Source organism: Aedes aegypti, chromosome 2 (assembly GCF_002204515.2).
Source record: "Aedes aegypti strain LVP_AGWG chromosome 2, AaegL5.0 Primary Assembly, whole genome shotgun sequence".
Taxonomy (NCBI): Eukaryota; Metazoa; Arthropoda; class Insecta; order Diptera; family Culicidae; genus Aedes; species Aedes aegypti.
In genome coordinates this window covers 281,559,438-281,583,566 of record NC_035108.1, presented here as the reverse complement: position 1 = coordinate 281,583,566, position 24,129 = coordinate 281,559,438, and the positions used below count along the sequence as shown (strand labels likewise).

The 24,129-nt window shown below is 36.2% G+C and overlaps 1 protein-coding gene across 1 annotated transcript in view; it reads left to right on the top strand.

Annotated features, from left to right (window-relative positions):
- Positions 1–24,129, top strand: part of LOC5565769 (anoctamin-8) — a 106,209-nt gene that overhangs the window by 58,931 nt on the left and 23,149 nt on the right. Inside the window, exons 8-14 of the mRNA XM_021839577.1 lie at positions 1,903–2,064; positions 2,187–2,342; positions 6,178–6,246; positions 7,216–7,351; positions 9,954–10,084; positions 10,152–10,969; positions 11,912–12,063. Of these exons, the coding sequence (XP_021695269.1) occupies positions 1,903–2,064; positions 2,187–2,342; positions 6,178–6,246; positions 7,216–7,351; positions 9,954–10,084; positions 10,152–10,969; positions 11,912–12,063 (1,624 nt within the window). The remainder of the gene's footprint in view (positions 1–1,902; positions 2,065–2,186; positions 2,343–6,177; positions 6,247–7,215; positions 7,352–9,953; positions 10,085–10,151; positions 10,970–11,911; positions 12,064–24,129) is intronic.

Sequence of the window (24,129 nt, the reverse complement as noted above, 5' to 3'; positions counted from 1 at the left end):
CGGAGTGTAAAAAAATCGATACTCCGGATAATCGAGTCCGACCTGTACTAATATTTCTATTAATCCCCCATACAAAATTACACATTAGTCTTCTCCCGTTTTCCCGATTATTCCGGGCGAAATGAACGACCTGCTACACCGACTGCAGAAATATAACTGTAACTTAAAGGATGCATAGGATACTGAAAGGGAACAAGAAAGAGAATGCTTCACACGAAAAAAAAAACACTACCGATAGATGGCATGGTCTGCCCAACAGATGACACCAACGAATCCTCTCGAGGACCAGAACTGGTCACACCCGAATCTCGTACAATTTCGGGGGCTTGATTGGTTTCAGAAATAGCAATGCGAAATATGTATTAAACAGAACAAAATAGTGGTGGCGAGTTCGGCGAAAAACCACTTTAGTAAAGAAAAAAAAATGTTACCCCGGATTACGGTAATTTTGCTGAATGTAACATCATATGAAAGTTTCGGCAACAAAAACGTTTTCAGCGATGTCATTTTAATAACAATTGCATTTTCCTTGCTTATATCATTTACTGAACTCATGTGAGACATGAATCATCAATAATTATTAAAATTATAATCAGTACGGCGGTTCAAATTTAAAAATGTTTGAAAATCTATTGTCCTATATCCTCCTTACCATCCCTACCTTCTGAGAAATTTTCAGCTTTTTCGGTGGTGATTTAAAGGTGGCCCATAGGCAATTTGGATTTATATGGAAATTACTATGTAGAAATTTTGAAAAATGCTCCAAACAAGTTAGAACTATAATGTCAATACAAACTTACCATCCAAAAGTGAAAACTCATTCTTCAAACCTTAATGAAGTATGTGGCTTAAGAAACAAATCCATTTTGAGCGAATTTTGTTTGCAAACTTTGCAGGACTTTAATCTGTTAGTTCTAACTTGTTTGGAGCATTATTCAAAATTTCTACATAGTAATTTCCATATAAATCCAAATTGCCTATTGCCATACGGAACTAAATAATAGCTAAAAATATAAAAAAACCCTTCTCCTATCCGTCATTTTGAATTGTTCATTTCGGCAAATTTCTTTATTATGGTTTGAAGATTGAGTTTTCACTATGGAATGATAAGTTTGTACTTACATTCCAGCATTAACGTGTTTGGAATATTTTTTAAATTTATCCAGAATAATTTCTATATAAACCCACATCGTTTTTGGCTCAACTTTAAACCACCACCTAGAAAACTGAAATTTTCACAGAACAGTATTTTTATGGTAAGGAAGATATGGGAGATTGGATTTTCAAACCATTTTAAAGTTTGAACCGCCCTAATAATCATGTTTCAAAACGTTGAAACAATTACGAATGTACCTTCTGATTGATGCAGATTTCTTATAAAATGCTGATTCTTGACAACATACTCACGAATTCCTGCGCAGGATGTTGAAATTCACATTGGAAAAGACTCTCACATGATTTGGAGCAGGATACGAACAGAATCTGGGAAATGATTCTAAATAATTTTTAAAAATTACTATTTTTGGTGTAATAAAATTTTCAATGAAACCTCTTACAATTGGTTCATGCCAAAAGTTTTTACCGAAAAAGGAAGATCATTGACAAAACGTCGAAAGGACAAATGACAACAGATTGGAAGGACAAAGGGTTGAAAAGGGAAAAAAGGTCAAGAAAATGGACAAAAGGTCAAAAATCTTTTCGTAAGGAAATGAAAATTTCCCACCAAGATAAAAACTATTGACAATTTGCCCTTTCCACCTTTTGGCTTTTCGGCGTTTTATCTTTCGGCATTTTGTGCCTAAACCATCCACCTAATAATTCTTCCGTATGCTCTTTGCTTCAATTTAATAACACCACCAGTAGCGTATAATCCCAACAGTTTTGGATTTAATTTAATTTCAGACCGCTCAGGATATTGGACATGTAATCTTCTCCCTGTTCAACGTTGCGTGGGCGTCTTTGTATCTGGAGGCCTGGAGGCGATATTCCGTCGAGCTGGCTTTTCGGTGGGGTACACTTTCGACGCCACCAGAGCTATTAGAACCTCCAAGACCGCTGTATAAAGTAAGTTTGCCGTCGAGGTCGTCTTGCTACGTTGTACCAATTAATAATTCACAAAGCTAACGAACTGTCGTTTGTTTTTTCTTCCATATTTGTGTTTCCATTTTACGCTACTGTAAACCTAGGGTCCACTGGAGGAAAGCCCCGTTACGGGGAGACTGGAGCCTCGGGAAGCTCCCGCCTGGCAGCGACGTGCGTTTCGGTACCTAGTTAGTTTTCCAATTATTGGACTCTGTTTAGTGCTAGTGTTTGTAGTGATGTTCCTAATGTTGCGACTTCAGGTATTTATGCACATTCTATTATTAAACAAATATGTAGACTTCACCATATGTATCACGAATCACTTCACACGACCAGTTTTCTCATTACCGCTTACATTGCTTTTTATAGTTTACTTTTATTTGTAGTAAGATGCATCTCTCTATTATTTTTTTTTATCTTCACGTTTTCAATGTTATTTTTATTCCATTGTTATAAATGAAATAGCCTTTTTAGTCATTCTCTTTAGATAGTAATATTCTACTATATTTATTATAGGTACAGTTTAAATAAATTAAGAAAAACTGATGTTGTATACTTTTCAGTGCCTCTATGTGGAAAAATATTTGTTATGAAATAAGGATACACTGAGACCTCAATTTACCAATAAGATCGAGGGTTCGTAGATAGATTCTATCAAAACGAGGTTTTGTCTATTGCACTCTGTTTATAAATGTGGAAGTGCTCATTGAGCACTAAGCACTAAGCACAGAAGCAGAATCTGTCCTATTTGGGGACGTAACGTCAGAAAATAAGAAAATAAAAGATAATCTGCAACTTATGCAATGTATTTTATGGTGTTCAAAAAATTCTTATTCTACAAGGTAATGGATTAAATGGGGTAACTTTGATAATTTTTCAAAGAAAAATTGTAATAACTTTGTAAAATTTGGTTGGTTAAATATTTTTAAACAAGTACTGACATCTTAGATATATAATGCTTTGCAACATTTGCAACATTTGCAACTTATCTAATACACAATGATCAACTTTGGTGGACTAGATCTCAGATTAATCTTAGAAAAACTTTATACCTCCACCATGAATTTTTTTCCCAAACATCTGTTTCCTATAAAGATTCTATGGTGTAAATTAAAAAAATAAATAAAAATGGGGTTTTTGCGTTATTTAAGTTTTTTTTTTAATTTTCATGAAAAAACATAAAAATATTTTTTTGGTGTATACTTTTTTTGTAGTCCAAACGATTCACTATAGCTTCTTTACAGAACATTTTTTTCTAAAATCAACAGTTCAGGAGTTTTTCAAATAAATTGCATACAAAAATATATGGTACATTTTCAAAACTTATTCTTGCGTCAGATCGATCAATTTTTCTACGGAAAACACTTATTGCACCATGCCAAAACTATATGCAAAATTTAATCCAAATCGAAGATTACCGAATCTGATTTTTAATTATTGTGAATGGAATACGTCTAGTACAAATAAACTGATTTTTGTAGTAAATAAAGCGCAAAAGCTGGCAAATTTCCATGCAATCGACAACTATTGATTTTTTTGCATTGCACGTACCGTTCTGATTCGAATTCCGGTCAGTTTCTAATTCCGGACACTCTACTTTGTATGGGAAAGATTTCAATTGGAATGTTTCAAAATTTCCCGTTCGAAAGCTCCAAACTTTCAGGCGCGTTTTAATAAGGATTTCAAATAGCAATCCATCAAAGAGTAGTGTTTGATCCTTTGCTCGCGTTACTTGCTCCTGCGTGGGCGGGTGATGTGAGCAGGATCAATCGTGTTGCGCGTCGCTCGCGTGGCATGTATAAATAGTGGCGTGATTCGCGGATAGAGTCAGTAGTGTTTGATCTGTAGATCATATCGCTTGCTTTTGCGAGAGTGAGCGATGAACACTTTACAGGCGTTATACGGGTTAGGTGTGAATGTATCATGGATCGCATCACCAACCGTTGGTGACTCCCAGATCTTTACCTTATTCCACTAACCCAATATCCTTTCCATGACAACTGTGGAGATGCAGAAGATTCTTCGGTCTCTAGTAACAACGGTTGTCTAGCTAACATTCCTTCCCTTCCCCGATGGCCGTAAGGACGTGGCCGGCGCCGTTATTGACTTCTTAAATTTGAGCTCTGGATTTGTGCACATTGAAGAATGGTAAGCTAATCCCAAGCCCCATTCATTAATTCCCTGTGCAACTTCGATTGCTCTAGTCAATAACGGAGTAGCAACTACGAATTGTACGGTCATATATGCTCATGCTCATGCTCATGGATTTCAAATAGCAATCCATCAAAATTTATAAAGCTCTACTAGCTTTGACCTTGCTCTTATGGATGCCTGAGTTTAATTTATAATTCAACTATTTAAGTTTTGCTTTTCGTGAGCTGTCCGGGATTCGAAACAAGGTGTCCGTAAAATTAAGCGAAAGTGAGGCTGCGTCCGGAATAAGAATCATGGAAAGAGCGATATTTTTTTTATTTATTTTAGGTAATTCAAGCTCTGGAATCCGAATCTTCGCCCACCGTTCGGAAGTTAAGTGTATTAAAAGCCTGATAACGCACAGGTATCATAAATTATATTCCAAATTATACGATTTTAATCGATTATACTTAACTGAGGCCTTAAGTGTCCGTAATATGAATCAAAACGGTATTGGATTCAACTACCCTAAATTGAGTAAACAGCGGTGTTTAGCTGCTTGAAGCAAAGAATTGTTTCGCATTATAATTCTACAGAAATTCCATCTTATTTTTAATGATTTTTGATAAACATTTAAATAATATCGCTTTTGCAGACGATTTTACCCTTAAATTTCATATTTTATTGCATAACAATTAAGGGTTGGTGAATCAGTCGCCGATTTCAAAAATATCATAGCACGTTCAGTTTTGGAGATACTGACTGTTAAAAATGCATTATTAAACAATTTAAGTTAACATGCAACCAGTTTGTATGGTGGTTTAGTTGCTTATTTACTACAGAATTCAAACTTTAAAGAGTACCAACCACCAAAGTTTGTTATACATTCGATGCTTTGAAGAAGTATTGCAACGAAAAATTTTGAATGGAGATTACAGGCATGTTGAATAATCGAAACGTAATCGCGCAATTTAATCAAAACTATATTTGTCAAGAAAGTATAAATGCTTGGTGCTAGGTGGATTAAATAACTAAAAAGTTTGATAAATTATAGTTTAAGTTCTAAGTGAAAATCAAAAAAACTCGTATATTGTGCAATTTTGGAGACCTTTATCATTTATTTAACATTAATTTATGGGACATTATTATCATTTAACATTAATTTAGGAGACGGACTAGGGGATTTGGACGTTCGCCTCTTACGCTGAGGACCTGGGATTGAATTCCAATGACGTAAAAGTTATAGTGACGACATCCTTCGGCGTTGTACCCGAGATGAACTAGTCCAGGGTTTAAAATATCGCTAGTATAGATAGAAAAAAAAATCAGATTAATTTGGCAATAATATGCGTCTAATGCTGTGTTCAACGAGCTTGTAGTTTGAATTGAAAAAAAGGGATACGAGACGGAACTAATGATGTCTATGGTATTCCATAATAATAGGCCGTTTACCGTAAACACAACAGTTTTTCTTTTATTGATTCTCTTCTTAGTCATGAATATTTGATTTGTCTATACAGTTAATTATTTACTTTGTAGAAATAACCGGTTTTCATTTATATAAAATATTTCTACACGGGAAAAAAATCTGTGGTGAAAAATACTATTTTAGTTGACTACGCCCATTTTTGAAACTACCATGCAATTTCAGACCAATTTACTATGTTTACGGTACATCCCACCACGTTACTGGTACATTTGACAGAAATAATTTACAACAATCTGATTTCGACTACAGACATGGTAAAATCAAGCGCATTTCTGGTCTACTGAAAATTGCCGGTGCGAGCGCTTAAGTTAACCCCCTAAAATGGTAGTTTTTACCGCACATTTTTTTTGCGTGTATCTAACCGTACACTAATTTACCACATTACAAACACAAATCACGCTCGCCAACACACTGATCACATGTTCATGTTTTTTTTTTGGTTTTCTCCGACACCGATGATACACTTTTTGCAGGATTGGCTCGATCAGCACCTACCAAATTCCAACGATGGCCTCTGGGATTGCATGTGCATGGCGTCGAAGGTCTGGTCTGCTTTAGTTTTAAGTCTTTTTTAGCATTATTATTCAGACGCTATGGTTGCGTATGAGCCATGATTGAGATTCAATTGAAAGTTGCCACCTGTTTCACACATAGCAATTTCAGTATTATCTTTCGGTTGCGCTTCCACAACTGATTCATTCATCATTCATATCTCGCATAGATTTCCGGAGACATTTGCATCTATTCAATCATCCCGTTAATCAGTTGAGCTTAGGCTGTAATAGGTGGAATGCTCTGTAGTTTATACTTAGAGACTGTCCATTAATTACGTAAGACAATTTTCGGCGTTTTTTAACCCCCTCCCCCCATGGTAAGATTCCTGTATGAAAATGAATTGATTTTTTTTGCAAGGGACGAAAGCCGGAACCTGGTTCCGGAAGTAGTTATTACGATTACACCAACGCTAACTCACCATAATAAGATTGCCAAGATTGTAATTTGAGAACATTTTCGAAAATGTGAACTTCTCTATCGTTTGTATAAACTTTAGGAGAAATCGAGACATCGAAGCTTTACTTCATAAATTTTCAAAACTACTGAGTTCATAAACGTATATGTGTCTTCTTTCCGATCAACAATTGTCGTATGATGAAGGCTCAACACAAAACCAATCAAAATGATGGAAAACACATGTTGAATCAGTCCTCCGAGTATAATAATAGAGCACCTCACCTAGGTCACCGAATCAAGCAGACCATTATAAATTCAAAAACGAGAGCAACACACATTTCACTCGGTTAGAAACATTCATGAAGCCTCATCCAGTCACATCCCTCCATCCTACCGACAAAGCAACGAGTGGCCATCGTCAACGAATATAAAATTCAATCGATATGTCGAAGCGCGAATCGCAATCACAGAAGCCGACCGTTAGTTCAATTTGCTCTTTCCATTCTGTGTCTTTTCCGCTACCATCCGTTTCCGGTGGATGTGCCCTTCGCCTTCGGCAGGACTGGTGGGACGAGAAACTACCAGAGCAAGGTATTTTCAGTTGTTTGAGTGTAATACCAAAGGTCCTCCTAGCCGGCGCCATTACGCTGATGGACGAAGCGTATTACAAGCTAGCGGTCTGGCTGAACGACAGAGGTAAGCTATAAATCACCTACACGTGATACGGTCGTGGATGGTTGGGCAGATTTTTCAGAGGGAGTTTATAATGATTCACGTTGATTTACTGAAAAACACAGCAGCGAACTGTTTCGGGTTTAATTGGGCTGATTATTTATTTTGGTTATTTTTATTGTCGAGATTTTCCACTTTAGACTGGTTCATTTCGTGGCATTTATTTTTTTGTTTAATTTCATTATAAAATAGTTGAAAATAATCAGCTGATTCATGAATTGTAGATTTTTTTGTCGATTCATAAAATGTACTAATTGAACTTTAACCTTTCGGTCGTCGCGCGAATTTTTGTAACACGAGTACAACACCCTTGGTTTTGTGAATATCCTAGGAGTCTGACCACTTAGAAAGATGACGTCCCCGGCAAAAATTTTCAGTAGCTCAAGGGCTATCATTATTTTAGACAAGAAATTCGAAATTTGAGCTACTGAACTACTTTTCCGAAGACACTATCTTTCTAAGTGGTCAGGCTCCTGAGATATCAGCAAAAAAAAGTTTCATGCTCACTAGCGCCGCCTAGTGGCAAAATTTTGAATCAACTAGCTCTAATAATAATAGTCCTTAACATACTAAACAACTTTGCTGAAGACACCATCCTTCTAAATGTTCAGGATCCTGAAATATCTGCAAAACAAATTAAAACTTTCATGCCCACTAGTGCCACCTAGCGGTCAAATTCCGAATTGAATGAGGTACCATCAGAAAGCGCTTCACCTTCAGAACAACTTTACTAAAGATCCCAAGTTTCAATATTATCTGGGTTTTGAGATATACTGATTTCAAACTGTGGTTTACTCGAACCGTATATAGTGCGTTCATTATTATGCGACTTACATGTACATTTCTTGATTTTACCGTATTATAAATGGCCATACTGTAAATAAAAACTGTCGAGTATTGTTCTTAAGAAGATTCTTGAGGAATAAATAGGGGTGTCGTGGTGTCGATAGATATCTTTGTTGCAAAATGATAGCATATAAATCACAATTGTTGTACAAAGTACATCAGCGCGACAGCCCGAAGGTTAATACTTCATTTAACTCATGTCGAACACTGAAGAAGTCTGTAAGGCGTAGACGAAATAGGCCTTAACAAATCTACTATAGTCTATACTCACCCAATTCTTATGAACCATTTTCATACATATCCATAAAGCTTCATATGGCTCGGAAAGTGTGCTGCCGTTATACGCATAATTGTCCCATATTCAAAATATGCAACCGAGAAAAACACGTTTAAATATTTTTGCACGTTCATGTGTCGTATTAACCAGTTTTGTGATAAATCTAAATGTAATTGTTGCAATAGTTTGAAGTACAGTCAACTCTCCATAACTCGATATTGAAGGGACCATCGAGTTAGGGAGGTATCGAGTTACAGAACACAAAACCAGTGCAATTGCGATCCGAGGGACCATCGAGTTAGCCATGAAAACCAACTTTTACTATGGTTCTCTAACTTGATATCGAGATACGGAATATCGAGTAAGGGAGAGTTAACTATATAGCGTGTTCATTAGAGTCAAGAGTTTGTATTATGGGAAAAAGTAAATTTTGCTACGAAATTCAAAATGGGGCTGTTAGTCTACGAAATACGAGGTTTTGAGTGAATTTTTACGCATAAAAGTTCCACTGATCGTAGTAACCTATTATGTGCTAAGCGTACTGATGACCGTTCTTACGTATATGTGGTACCCCGAAGATCAAGACTATGGGCCCTGTTTTATAAGTCGACTCGACTCGGCTCTGTCACTTGAGATTATCGGCAGTTGTCACTCTATGTGACTGGATTACTATGGGAGTCGACGAGTGACATCTAAAATAGGCATGCTTGCTTTGATCGACAGTAACTGCAAACGAGTCACACGAAACTGCTCGATTTATAAAATAGACCCCTATGTTGAGGCACTCAAAGAAGGCTCAAGTGACATAAGCCAAACGGAGCCACGATTTGGTAAAGGTGATTAATTGCTTCATCGAAACTTCCACCTGCAGGCTTGACGGAAACTCATCTGCTTATTCTGCGGAGTAAATATTTGACCACGAATTTACCACACATATCTTCATATGATCATACCTTTCTTTTGATTTGGTCGCAAACAAGTTATCCGGATTAACCCAGTATGTGGCCAGTTCATCCAAAAGACCTTGGAATCGCAAGTCTTCTGGTAACCCTAGAATACTCCAGAAATCTATTATTTTTCAGTATACTCTGGGATATTTCAGATTATTCCATTAATCAAGAAAATACTAACATGTTGGAGCAGTAACTGCCTTGAAAATTTCATTTCGGGACAGATAAGTTTCCCTTTTTCATTCTGTTCCATGCGAGGTAAATCAGATCAAAACTTAAAGTTTGCACGTCAAAGAACATCAAATAGCCATAAATGTTCCATCTGGAATTTTTATGAGGGAAGATCAAACAAATAGCCACGTTGAATGTCGTTCATTTTGATTTGGGATAAAAATAAAAAAGTACTCTAATTGGCGTTATATTAGATAACATGCATATTTCAATCAAGTTTTATCTCTATCATTTTTCGTCTTCCCATTATCTTTCTCGGCAGAGAGCTATCGACTGCAGTCCAAGTACGAAAATCATCTAATCGCCAAAGTGGCTCTGTTCCAGTTTGTGAACAGCTTCTTGTCGCTGTTCTATATTGCATTCTATCTTCGCGATCAAGATAAGCTGAAAGAGGTAATTGAGTTTGCAGCATGGTAAGCTGTTATGGGTTCTGACATGATTTTCACACTATATTTTCAAGCAACTGGCTGGCTTGCTCATATCGCGACAAATTATCGGTAATCTCCGTGAGTCAGCGTGGCCATACTTGGTCGAACAGTGGAAGCTGGCGAAACTAAGTTTTAAAATGTGGGGGGCGTTGAGTCCTACGCAAGAAGCTCCTCCACCCCCAAGTGAAAATAAGCAATTGGGTGACAGCAAGAGCTCATCGGATTGCACTTCGTCGACTCCAAAGCGGTCCATAAATCAGGCCGAAATCGAGAGCTCTTTGTACAAATATGACGGGACATTCTCCGACCACCTAGAAATGTTAGTTCAAATGGGATATGTGGTATTATTCTCATCAGCATTTCCTCTGGCTGGATTGTGTGCTCTGGCGAATAATTTGTTGGAAATACGATCCGATGCCTTCAAGCTGGCTCATGTGCATCAACGGCCCTTCGGGCAACGAGTTGCCAACATCGGCACCTGGCAGAATGCCCTGGGGATGCTGGGGCTGGCAGCTGTGATAGTGAATTGTGCTCTTATCGGCTTGTCCGGGCAAGTATCAAGGCTTTGGCCTGGATTAACATCAACGCAAACTGTAATACTGATAGTTGCCCTGGAGCATGTAATGCTGGGATTGCGTTCAGCACTGACATGGCTGTTGCCAGAGCTTCCATCGTGGCTTGCTGCCGAGATCGCCCGAGCAGAACACTGTCGCCGGGAAATGCAATGTAAGGGACCTTCGCCGCGACAGACCCCACCGTCACCACCATCGTCAACGTCGCTTTCGCACCACGATCAGGACTTCAACAGCAGCCAGGACATATTCGACCGGAATGAACAATCCGTTGGCAGGTAATTGCAAAACATTTGAAAATAAGAAAATATCGCACACTGGCTCTAACTAACAAAAGACCAATGATTTTTTCCAAATTCTGTAGGGTAGATGTTCCAATGAGAATTGTATAAATTACACTACCGCAACTGTATAAAAACACACTACTATTGGATTACTTACCCTAGTGCTGTAAAATAAAAATGTACCATTTGCCCGGATAAAAACGTACCATTCAGTGAATGGAAATAATCAATAATGTACAATATTACAGACAGCATCATGTAATTGAATGTCGTACCAACATTATATTTGGTTGAATATAGAATTCAATAACAATTAATTTAATAGTTTTATACATTAAAATTTTGGTCAAATTCCTATTTCAGTGTAAAACAGCTTTTACTGTGTAGCTTGACTAACAGAAGTAAGCGAAACAAGCAAGAAATATTGGGTGAAAAATATTTAAGAAGTAAAGATATTTAGTTTTGTAATTTTTGTGATTTTTCAAAGGACGAATGCAACAATCTTGAAGATCTATAGCACTAAATAGGAGTTGAAACTCTTTCGTTACTGTTAGCACGAATATCCAATAAGTTGGGTACAATCCATAAAACATACAATTCTACCCTTTTCATCACCAACCAACATGCAATTTTAAAATGAAGAAATGACTTTCGATGAAGAAATATAATTATTTTAATTGAGACTTGATAGCTAAAACATTCTAAATGTTTTAAAAAGAGTTCAGAATCTATTCCTTTTTTACGATAAATTATTACTGGAATGAATCCAGAAGTACAAAACAAACATTTTTACAACAGCTAGAAGCATATAATTGATGGACCTGATTTGACACAAACTACATACCTAATATTCAGACTCGCTTTCCAAGCACCATAGAGAAAGTAGAATGATTCTAAATGCTTTTTTCACCAACCAAGATTTCACATCTCCTCTAGTCACGATAATCAGGAAAACGATTTAGAGCGAGTCACTCTGACGAACGTGGCGGCAAAACTCGATAACTTGTCCAGCCAACAGTTACAGCAACAGCAGCAGCAACAGCAACAACACGCACAGCAACATCACCACCATCATCATCAATCAACACAGCACCAACATCATCAGCACCACCAGCATCATCAGCAACAGCATCACGTCGTACATCAGCAGCAACAGCAGAAAGAACAGCACAGCAGTAACGATAACATGGACATCTTTGCTACCGAAACCCGAGAGGTCACACCGGATTCGCCGATTTCACAGGTATTTGAGATGATTTGGTTTCCACCCACAATTGGCTTCCTCGCATACCTCAATAATCGATTTACTTCGTTTTCCCCTTACTTTTGGCCATCTCGCTCTCTCTCTTTTCACTTGCGTTATTTTTATGGTAACTAACCACTTTTATATTCAACACGCGACCAAGAGAAAAATATCTGCCAGCTGATCAAAAGAAACCAAATTGCGAAGAACGTTAATCGGTACACAACTGGTGATTAATCATACAATTCAAACGAGTCCTTATTGGATGCCGTAGTATTTGGAACAAGAAATATGAAAAATAAAAATCATGAAAATTAGTGAATAAATAATGTGATATATTTTTAGAAACTGTTAGGTAATATACCACTTTTGTCTAAAATTTCATTTTCATGATCAAAATGTAAATCCATTTAAAATACAAAGCAATTAAAAAACAATAGAAAAAGTTTTTTTTGACATTTCTCGTAAAAATAATCTTTTAACAGCGTTTGGTACTTGAGAATACTCACCAAGTGCTTCGCAGAGCACGATATGAAAACCGCTGTACTTATCTGGTAATTTGGTTTCATTTGTTCTACTAATGCTTAGATACGCCAATATATTCCGCTGAATTTATATTTATTTATTCTCTTCATTATCCATTTCCACCTAAATCCTCAGCCAAACGTGTACCAAATGATGTAAATTGTTGTTCGAATCTCTAGTTGTTCACATTTTAATCATATATTTCTACTTTTCTCTTCAAATGGTTGTGCTCCAATCAAAACCATCATCCATTCAAACGAACTTCGGCCATCGAAAACAATTTCCTATTTTTACTCCAATAGACCAGCACAGTATTATTACGACCTCTCCAAGATTCTCCCCTTAGTGGTCAATCAGCACAAACAGTTGCATTAGAATCTTCACAATCGAATTCAGGGTATGACATATTTTACTTGATCATTGTACGTGTGACACGCTGTACTCTTTTTACTCGTTTGGTTTTCTTATTCCATTGTGATATCGTTTTCAGTTGATTTTACTAAAATTGTTTCATTTGCACTGACAACTGTGTGCTTTGTAATTGGCGTTTGTATTTTTCGGTAATCTTTGTTGTAAAAACTATGTTAATCTTAACGGGTAATAAAAATTCATTATCTGATTTGCGAAAAGGATAAATTATTGCTATATTTATAAAGACTACCGTCGTTGGGGGTGACAATGGGTCAAAAAGGCATATGTACGATTTGTTTATTGAATAACTATCGCAATTTAGCTCCAATAAACTTCAAATTTGGTGTATATGTACTTTGATGGTACATTAACAACTGTTCAAAAAATTAAAGAAAAATATTTGTTCACAGCGGCACTACAAATGAATGAAAAATGACCCAATCTCACCCCATAGAGGGGGTGACATTGGGTCACTGTTATTGAAATAACTTATTTTTGAGAATTTGATTGCAAAACCATTCACAGCTGAAAAAAATTGATAAAATACGATGCAAACAAAACGAAAAGATATCTAAGATGTTTCACAAGTACCGTTTTGATTCATATTACGGACACTTAAGGCCTCAGTGAAGTATAACCCAGCTTGGACCATACAAAATAAATCATTCTGTATGATTTTTTAGCGTTATCGAGCGTCGGAAGCCCTTAACTTTCGGATGGTAGGTAAAGAATACGCGTCCGCAACTTGAATAATTTTAAATAAATCAAAACGTGTGGCCTTTTCATGATTCTTATTCCGGACGCTCCCTCACTTTTGCTTCATATTCCGGACGCTTTGATTCGAATTACGGATAGCTCATGATAGTCATTAATGGAACAGTTTAATCATCAATTGAAATCGTTCAACCACTTAAGAGACGTCTAAGGTAGTTGGGCATTATAAATTTGCAATGATATTTATGGAAAAAACCTAATAAAACGAGCCTCGAAAATGAGAACTTTTGGACGGCGAAAATTGAAACATTTCGTGTGAAATGTTTCCCATACAAACGAGAGTGTCCGGAATTTGAAGCTGTGAAATGTTTCCCATACAAACGAGAGTGTCCGGAATTTGAAGCTGTCCGTAATATGAATCAAAACGGTATGATAAACCCACTTAAAAGAACGGTTATACCAAAAAATTAAAGAGCTATAAGAAAATATATGAGACCCAACATTTATCGTCAAGTTTACATAAATTTTCTTGTTTGTTTCCCTCAAATTAACTTCATAGTCTCATCCCCATTGCAATAAAGCCTATTCAGTTTTCCCAGAGGTGTACTGAAACAGTGATTATTTTAAACCCTCGCAAATAGTTATATTTCGGTGCGACATTCCTCGATCAATACATTACAGGCAGATTTTGACTTCATAGTACCGGTATTTTAGCGATCCAACTCATTCGTACTTTCGTGAGATGTTTCTGTAATATGAAAACACTAATAAATAATTAAATTTAGTAAAAAAAACAATTGATAAAATTTTACCATTTTACTGCGCACGAAACACAGTTGCTGGTTTGAGAAGTAGTCAAAATTCGTTGCATTGCTATTCGATGCACGGAATCCTCAAGTAGACTTGTTTGATGTTTCAGAGATGCTGTATTTAGAAAGAATAAACACATCTTAATGAGGAATGAGAACACTCGGCACCGTAAAATGTCAAAAAAGTGGTCAAAGTGGTCAAAGTGCAATTTAATTTACTATCCTTCTTGCTTGACCCAATCTCACCCCCATTTTCAATGTTTTAGACACCGTACCGAAAAAAATAAAATTTTTGTGGAAAAATCAATTAGATTCCGGAAAATACTTGTGAAAAGTAATGAAAAGTCTTTCAACCTTCTACTGATACAACGATAGAGGTTAAAGTACATGCGTTATACTTTGCACAGGAGAAAATTAATGCTGTAAATTTTATATAGTTTCAACATACAAGTTTATTGACATAGTAAACAAAAATTACTATATTCTAAAAATGTATATTGTGATGAATTATGTGTAGTAATATGTTCCCCAACATATGAATAATTATTTCTAGCGATATCAGCGTTATTAGATGATATATTACATAAATCATAATTTTCCGTTTTGACCCAATCTCACCCCCTAGACCCATTGTCACCCCCATCGACGGTATACAACAAATTGCTTGCAAATGTTAGTAATCCATTTCCAGCTCTTTGCACACACAGAGAAACGAAATATAGTTCAATTTTAATACACACAGTTTATGTGTTAAGATCACTATCGATGTACAGGGGATAGGCAAAATGATTGAGATAGGCTAATTTTGCTGAATTTCAAATGCTTATAGCTTTAAGAAAAATAGATGAAATTGCATACCTACATCTAGAATTAGTCGACAGCAAATTTGGTGTAGTTTCAGTAATTTGCTTGGTCATGCATATTGGCCACCAGACACCGGAGATGTTCCGGATTTTCCGAGGTCATGTCCAAATGGTATTTTTTCTATCGGTTGTAGAAACTAGAACTAATAGACAGTGTTGTGAAAAACTCAATTTCTCACAACTCACGCTTGAGATTTTTCATGTGTGAGTTGTCAATCATGCAACTCAGCAGTCAAAAAATCATGGATGAGTTGGCTCACCTTTTTAACTCATTGTCTCGTATTTCCACAGTTTACTCACACACGGCCATAATTTCTTGTTAGTCTGGTAAAATTATGTTAATCCTTTCTAACGTAAACAACAACATTCGGGTTTCATGAATTTTTGCCGGGTTGTTGATTGAGTTGATTTTGCATCAAAATCTCAAGCGTGAGATTTGCGAAGCAGATCTCTAATGAGTTTGCTTTCACGGGAGAGTGTATTGATTGACATTTTGAGTTTGAGTCTATCAACACTGCTAATAGGAAGTAGAATGGACGCATTAAGATTCGTTGGAAATCTTCAGAAATATGGCTATTTCCGTAAATTTGGTTCCGGAAAATATGGTCAGTCATGTTTGAATTTCCAATCATGTATATGCTGTATATAAATATTATCTGGAGCTACAGTCCCACATCTCGATATCGAAAGGACCATCGAGATAGGGAGAGATCGAGACAAAGAACATTTTTCTAATAAATATTAGATTGAAGAACGGAGTGAACCATTAAAATGAAAAGCAAACATACGTCATTTTGTCATCGGAATTTTTTTTTTATTTATTTACTGGTTCAACGGACTTCTATGGTCTAATTGAACGATTAAACTTAATATTAATATTACCTACATTTCACAGAACTTAATCGGCAAAACAGTGAGATGACAAACATTCAAAAAACATAACTAATTATATCTTCGCTAGAGAACACATACATCGCATTTTAGCTTATACAGTCAATCACAGTGGTTCCCAAACATAATCACGAAATTCTCTAAAGCTTAATCCAGCCGGCCAAGTAGACGACTTTGAATGAGATGTACGGCAATGACGTAGTATCCTTCCAAGCGGGAACTAGTTTCTTGATTACAACATCTTCTGTACCTAGCGAATCGGTAACCAGCTTCAGTATTTGTTGCTCGGTAACGCAGTTTTTTACTTTAGTAATGAATAGCCAGAAACGATCATTTGGCGTCCTCTCTTTCTCTATGCTACCCAGACTGTCTACGGGTTTTGTGCTTGGTGAAGTTTCAGGTAGAGACAATTGGGATGACTCTGAAAGCGGACGGTTTGCTTTTGATTTCTCGTCACTGGTTTCGACACGGGTTGCAGTCGAAGTACCATTTAAAAGCGATTGATGTAAGGCTAGGGTTTTGTTCTTCTTCGTCGTAAGCGCTACTATTCGTCGTATCAAACTTTAAATGTTCCACTACGGCGGATATTCAAACTTACCTGCAACATAGATTCATTATCCAAGTGTAATTTTGTGAAAGCTGTTATTGTTTGTACACTTGTACACCAAAAATGCAATAAAACTACTGTAATAACTTCAGTTCAATTATCCACTTTGCACTTTTTCACCGAAATCGCATGGACGAACACGATTTGAGAGAAATGCTTAGCGATCGACTGAGCCACACCACTTTCCAACACAAGTTTCTTCCCGCCCCCGTGGGTGACTTACTTCGCCGGGCACTAATTTTCACTATGAAAAACCTTCGTACTTCTTCACTGAAGGATTTCATTCCAATCACACGCCGTAAAACTTCAATAAATCACCCAATTTTACGAAATTTCCTCAACCGCCGCGTATAATTGAGAATGTAAACAAAGTTTAATCCGTCGTACTGAGAAAAAAAAGCTTGTGCGCGTCAATGTGTGCGCGACGCTCGATGTAAAAATACGGTTTCTTTGATTGTGTTGTTTTCGCTGTACTGTGAGCAAATGCCATAATTGTACGGTCAAAAGGAATTGTGTTCATAGGTTTGGGCTGAATTTTGATAACGAACAATGAATTTTGAAGGAAATTAGTATATTCCATCATGCTGAAGGAGTGGAGAGAGATACCCGTAGATCTATATATTCTAGTAAAACATTTTATTATAGCGTTGATATGTTGTGTTTTGACCATTCAATACACACAGTGAGCCGTAAGTTGTGAGACGAATCAGGAAACTGATTGCGACGGAGTTGAAAACGATACGACGGACTGAGAATACGGTAAGATGCATTTTCTTTGCATTATTTCCAAAAAGAGATCAAGATTTGTCAAAATGTTATTGTACAATGCTAAAGCCGTTTTGAAAAAGAATTGTTTGGCATCAATTTGTGTCAGCATTATTCACTGCAATACTGGGAAAATTGCAGTTCTCACTGATCAATGCTTAATACGATGGATACTAGCACATCACCCTACCATTTGCTCCTTCAGCTCAGCAATTTCACCATCGATGCGTTCAATTTCGGTAGGCTTCGGTGTGGTGGCTTGAACGGTCATGTTGTTGAGATCAATGCGATGATTCCTCATTTTGCGGATCGTATCGATACACTGATCACACATCCACCAGAAATTTGAGATTTGACGGTACTGTATGAGATCTTCGCGACTCAATTTCACACACAGAGCGTGGAAGACATTGTTGCAGAAACCTTCACAACCAATACAATCAGCACCATGGGCGATAGCTTCTGAGCACTGTTTGCATGTCGATGTAGCTGCTGCATTTGAATACATCGCGAGGAAAGCAATCGCAGTTATCGATACCGAACAGTAGTAGCTTCAATCCACAGATTAAGTATATAGCAAGCCTTGACGCAGAATAAGCATATAGCCGTCGCAACGAGGAACGATTCAACTAACGTTTTTATGCACTTATTGCAATTATAGGAGCAAAAAAACACACGATAATGACAAATTAAAAGCAGCGAAAAAAGACCCACTTCGCGATCGCAAGGCACACACATGAATATTTAAATTGTTTTAAATCACTAAAATAGGTATAGTCTAGTAATCTTTGATAATGGGCTTATCGACATACGAAGAGATAATCGGGAATTACATCGAGATAGGGAGATATCGAGATAAGGATCTACTACTCTAGAGTAGGTTTCAGGTGACCTGGAGGAAGTGACCAATTAGGAACATGTTCGGAACCATATCAATATGGGCATCAAACTTCAAGATTTTTGAAGGTGATGCTCCCGGGAACGTTCCCACAACCATTGGCTGCTAGACCACTGTATAGCAGATTCTAAGTGTCACGGGGGAATCTACTATAGAGTGGTGGTCAGCGTCAGTGATTCTGAATATGCTGCTGGAAGCATTATCTTGAAGTTTTATGCCCACTTGGATATAGCTCCGGATAATATTTACATGATTAGAAATACAAACATTACTGACCATGTTTTCCGGGAATGGTTATATATCTGAAGATTTCAAATGAAACTTAATGCGTTCGGTATTCGACTTCCTATTAATACTTGTTTTAATTAATTATGATTCGTGGTTTACGGCTAACCAGCCGAGTGGAAGTTTAACAATTACCGAAAAACTAAACATTACATATATTTTGGAATTGGATTAAATGGATCATTTGTCACCATGACATAAATTAGTCCATTTAATACAAATGCAAAATATATGTAATGTTTAGTTTTTCGGTTCCTATCAATTCTAGTTTCTACGAAAATTGTAAACATCTATATAAGTTCATATCGCAAAAAAGAATACAAGCCATAGAAAATGCCATTTTATAATGACCTTGGAAAATCCGGGATATCTCCGGTGTAACCAGGCCCAATTTTCCGGTTTCTGAAACCAGGCCCAATTTTCCGTCGACTGCTTACGAATGCATGCAATTTCATCAATTTTTCATAGAAAAAAATAGGCAAAATTTTGCTTATCCCTGTATGTAAACAGGGACTATCAGGGCATGAAGTTGAGGAATTTCCTGAAAAGCGCTTATCAAATGAAATCCTGCAGATGAACTTGCATTGAGAATTCTCGCGGAACATTACTAAAGGACCTATGTACAAATGAGAGATTCTCTCCTCTCTTGTTCTCTTTTGATTATAACAGTGGAATACTAAAGATTTTGGGAAGTTTTTCACATTAGATCGAAAGTCAATTTCCTTGACTAGCGTTTCATACAAAAAACGCAACAGAAGAGGTTAATGTGACTCAGTTATTAATGAAAGAGAAAGTAAACAAAGAGAGCCTCTCAATGTTAGATAGGTCCTTTAGTAATGTTCCGCGAGAATTGTTCCACAAACGATGTTTGGCAGTCTTTAATAACTGTACTTATTGTGAGCCTTCTTTCGTTAGCAAATAGTCCAGTAAATTGAAAAGGCAAATATGGAAGTACATTTTCCAAGCCAAGTTTTAACGATTGTATTCCGTTAGGCATAAAATGCGTAATGGTCGTTTGGCATAAATAATAACCGTTTGGAATAATGGCTGTTTGGCATAATGAGTGATTTAAAATCAGCAGATTCAAACACAATATATCATATATAATTAGTGATTTCTTCTGTAGCTTTAAAAATTGACACACTGATTAGTTTTTCTCAGAATATTGGTATTTTTCGAAGCTTTTTACTGACATTGCCACCACCGAGCACATAAAAAAAATCAACAGTTGTTGACAAGAATTATAATATTATTCAAAAAAAGCATTCATATAAAAGCAGATGTTCTTGGTTAAAATGTTGAAAGATTTAAAGCCAAAAAATCTTCACACCCCATAATTTGAGCAAACAACACTTTTTTTAAAGTATTTATTTCTGGCAAAATTTTCGACCGATGCATTATAAATTTCAATTTTGGATTAAATTTGATGGAATTTGATTAAAATAATTGTCTGATATTGGAAGAAGGGAAAATTTGTAATTGGAATAATCGTTTTTCGAGTATATCTCGAAGCAAGATCCAGTGTTTGTAATAAAATAAATGTGTGTGGAACTATTAGCAGGTTTCAAAGCAATGATTATTCTAACAGCAAGGCTTGAAAGAATGAATTAAACATCAAAATATTGAAAAATAGGGCCTTACAAAATATTGTCTTTTTTAAGATATCGACAAGTTTATGGTTCCAGTGGATAATTTCCTTTTGAAGTAAGCACCACACTAGACAATGAACTAGCATGCAACATACAGCGGTACAGTCGAAATACGTTTCTGATAAAAAGTATTCGCGGCTAAAGCGAGAATCGAATCCACACTCCTTGACTCGATGCGGCTAAATGCTTGATAACACTAACCGCACGTTCGTTGCCGTGCCCACAGTCTTTTAACAATATAACACTAAGGAACAGTCTATGTTTAAAATAATATCTATAAATAAAACAAAGAGAGATTGGACGTAAACAACAATTGCAACAAAAGAAAACATACGAATAGTAAACTTGCGTTAAGTATCATCGGAGTAACGGCAGCAATCAATTTCTCTTTATTGAGTATTCGTATTGATGATAACTTGGACAGACTAATGTATTCGTTTTTCACCCTTAATTCAGTAGAAATTCAATATCAGCTTCAAAACCAATAATTATCGGAACAATATAGCTCCAAAGAACAGCCTATGTTTAAAAGAAGGTAAAATTTATTTAAATTTAAATTGACTGTCAGTAATTAATAAGTTTATTGTAGAGAATGGGATTTTTAAACAAATATACATTTTGTTCTGGACCATTTAATTCCAAAATAAACCTGATGTTGTCAGTGGGATTCAAAAGATTCGTAAAACCAATGTCAACTTAAGAAATCCTTGGTTTCAGATTCATTATGCTTAACGACCGTTATGCCAAATAACTTAATGCCAAATTACCATGCCGACTTTATGCCAAACGGCTTTATGCTACCGCAGTTTCAACACTCAAATGACAAAAAAAATTGATACTGTATACGCTTATGAATAATGATAGCATTTTCATCACATGTTCCATCCAGAGGATCATATCGATATATAAAATATGTTGATTCGTTTGAGTTGATCTAGTTTTTAGTAATTACTGTAACACGTACGTTATCAAATGTAAAAAAACAAAGAGTTCTTCCTCTATACCATTTAGAGAATAAACATTCCAATTTGGAATATTAAAAAAAATGTTTAGATGAAAATCAAAAGTGGACATATTTTTCTAAAATAGATACAGTCAGGTCTCCTATTAGACACATGGTTGGGAGGAATCCGCGTTGTAGGAGATCCAGGGCTTATGAGATTTTATCAATTTGGTGGTATTGTGGAATGTCTCGTTTACCTTAAAAGATAGCACAGCATTGTCTTCAGCAAAGTTTCAGTGCACAATACGATCAACCTTTAGAAGTTGAGGATCATCCTTTTGGTTGAGAACATGGAAGGTAGGGCCGCTTTTTCTAACTTACCTTGAGAAATAAAAATGTAACCTTTATAAGATTTGATATCTCTAGATCCTGAGGATTTGGAAGGTTGGTGTCTTCAACAAAATTGTTCAGTAGCTCAAGGACTGACATGCAATGGTCATTTTGATGCGGAATTCTGCCACTTTCTGCGGATATTTCAGAATCCTGACCACTTAGAAAGATGGCGTCTTCGACAAAGTTTTTCAGTTGCTTCTAGCCAATAGATTCGGTGGCGGTTGTAACCACGAAACTTTTGTTTGGCGGATATCTCAGGATTCTGACCTCCTAGAAAGGTATTCACTTTTTACACTTTTGACCCGCATTTCGTGTGAAATGTTTCTCAAACAAAGCAGAGAGTCCGAAATTTGAATCAAAGCGGTATAATGACCATCACATTTTTTTTTTAACAATTTCGTTTGAAAAATATTACAGACGTTTAAGGTCTCAGTGAAGTATAACTCATCAAAAACCTGCCTTAATTCAAAAAGCGCACTTAATGTATATTTTAATGTTGTAACGGGAAGTAACGACCATTGACTTAATGAGAAAAATTATTTCATCGCAGTAATCTACGGCATGTCAGTGAAAAATAATACCTCCACTTTTGGTACACTGTTCCTTTAGTTGCGGTATATTTTTAATTTGTGTTCCTATAGTTGCGGTATCCGTTGTTTTCTTATGGGATCCTCCACTATAGGAACACTTTATCGCAACTATTGCTACAAGTTAGAAAAGTTTTAGCAATTCGAGTGATATTTCATCAGTTTTAAAGCAAATTGAACGCTCTTTCCAAATATTCCGTGTATCAACAAGCAAATACGTCGAGTGGCAGTGTAGATAATGTATTACAATCAGTGAAAACGGCATTACCGCAACTATAGGAGCACCCACAACTAAGGGAACACTTACCCTAGTGGGTAACAAATTGGCTAACGCAACTTAAATAATTTTAAATGAAAAGAAATGTGTGGCTTTATCGTGATTCCTATTCTGGATGCTACCATACTGTCTCGTATTCAGGACACTTTCATTCGAATTCCGGACAGCACATGACAATCATGATTAGAAAAGTCAAATAAATAATTGAGAAAAAAAAAGCAATTAGAGTGGCGTCTAAGGCTTTTGATCATCTAAACTTTCATAGATATCTAAGAAAAATGCATATTAAACGCGTCTCCGAAATTGGAAATTTGAAACGGCTTTATTGGAACATTTCGTGTGAAATATTTTCTGAACAAAGTAAATTGTACAGAATTTGAATCGAACAGTACTCCATTCAAAAATATAAAATACCTACACACTGTGTGAAATTTCACCGTAATTTCAACAGCTGAACAGTTTGGTGAAATAAAACACCGTAATTTCGTCGGAATTTTACGGATTCCGGTGAATTTTTACGGAATACTGTGAAAATTTACCGTACTCTGTTAATGTATTTTACCGAACCGTTCAGCTGTTGAGATTTCACAGGAATCCGTAAAATAATTTAAGTGTGTATTTACCATTCTGATTCAAATTCTGGACAGCTTCAAATTACGGACACTCTGCTTTGAATGAGAAACATTTCACATGAAATGTTTCAAAATTTTCGAATCAAATGTTCTCTCTTTGGAGGCTTGTTTTAATGAACATTTTCCATGTATGCTTTTTCCAAGACCATAAAAAGTAATATTTTTAATTTACCCTCGGCTAGTTTTCAAGTTTAATATTAGTACGACGTGCCACAGTCATTTATAGTAATAAAAATCATATCAAATGTCAGAAGAACAAGATAGAAAATCGAACACCTTCGTGAAATTTAGTAATTCTAATATAATTAATGTCAATCGTTATGATATGAAAAAGGGCTTCTCCTTAATCATAATAGCTAAAAGAACCTCTCTGGGATAGTTACTTTGCTCAAATTAGATTCTTCCACCGCCTTCCTAGTATGCTAATTCGAAGCTGAGAAAAATAAAAAGTCAAATTACATAGGATAATTGAAGCAAAAATTAAACTTCTATACCGTCAAGTAGTTTTCTCAGAGATTAAGGGGGTGTCCATTTAGTCTCGTGTGTTCATTATGTCCCTAATCTCCCTATTTATCAAATTTTAGAATCTCCAGATGCTTCAGACGTCTCTCTAATAGCTTGGAGAGTTCAATTAATGACTTGACTTTTCTAATTCGTGGACT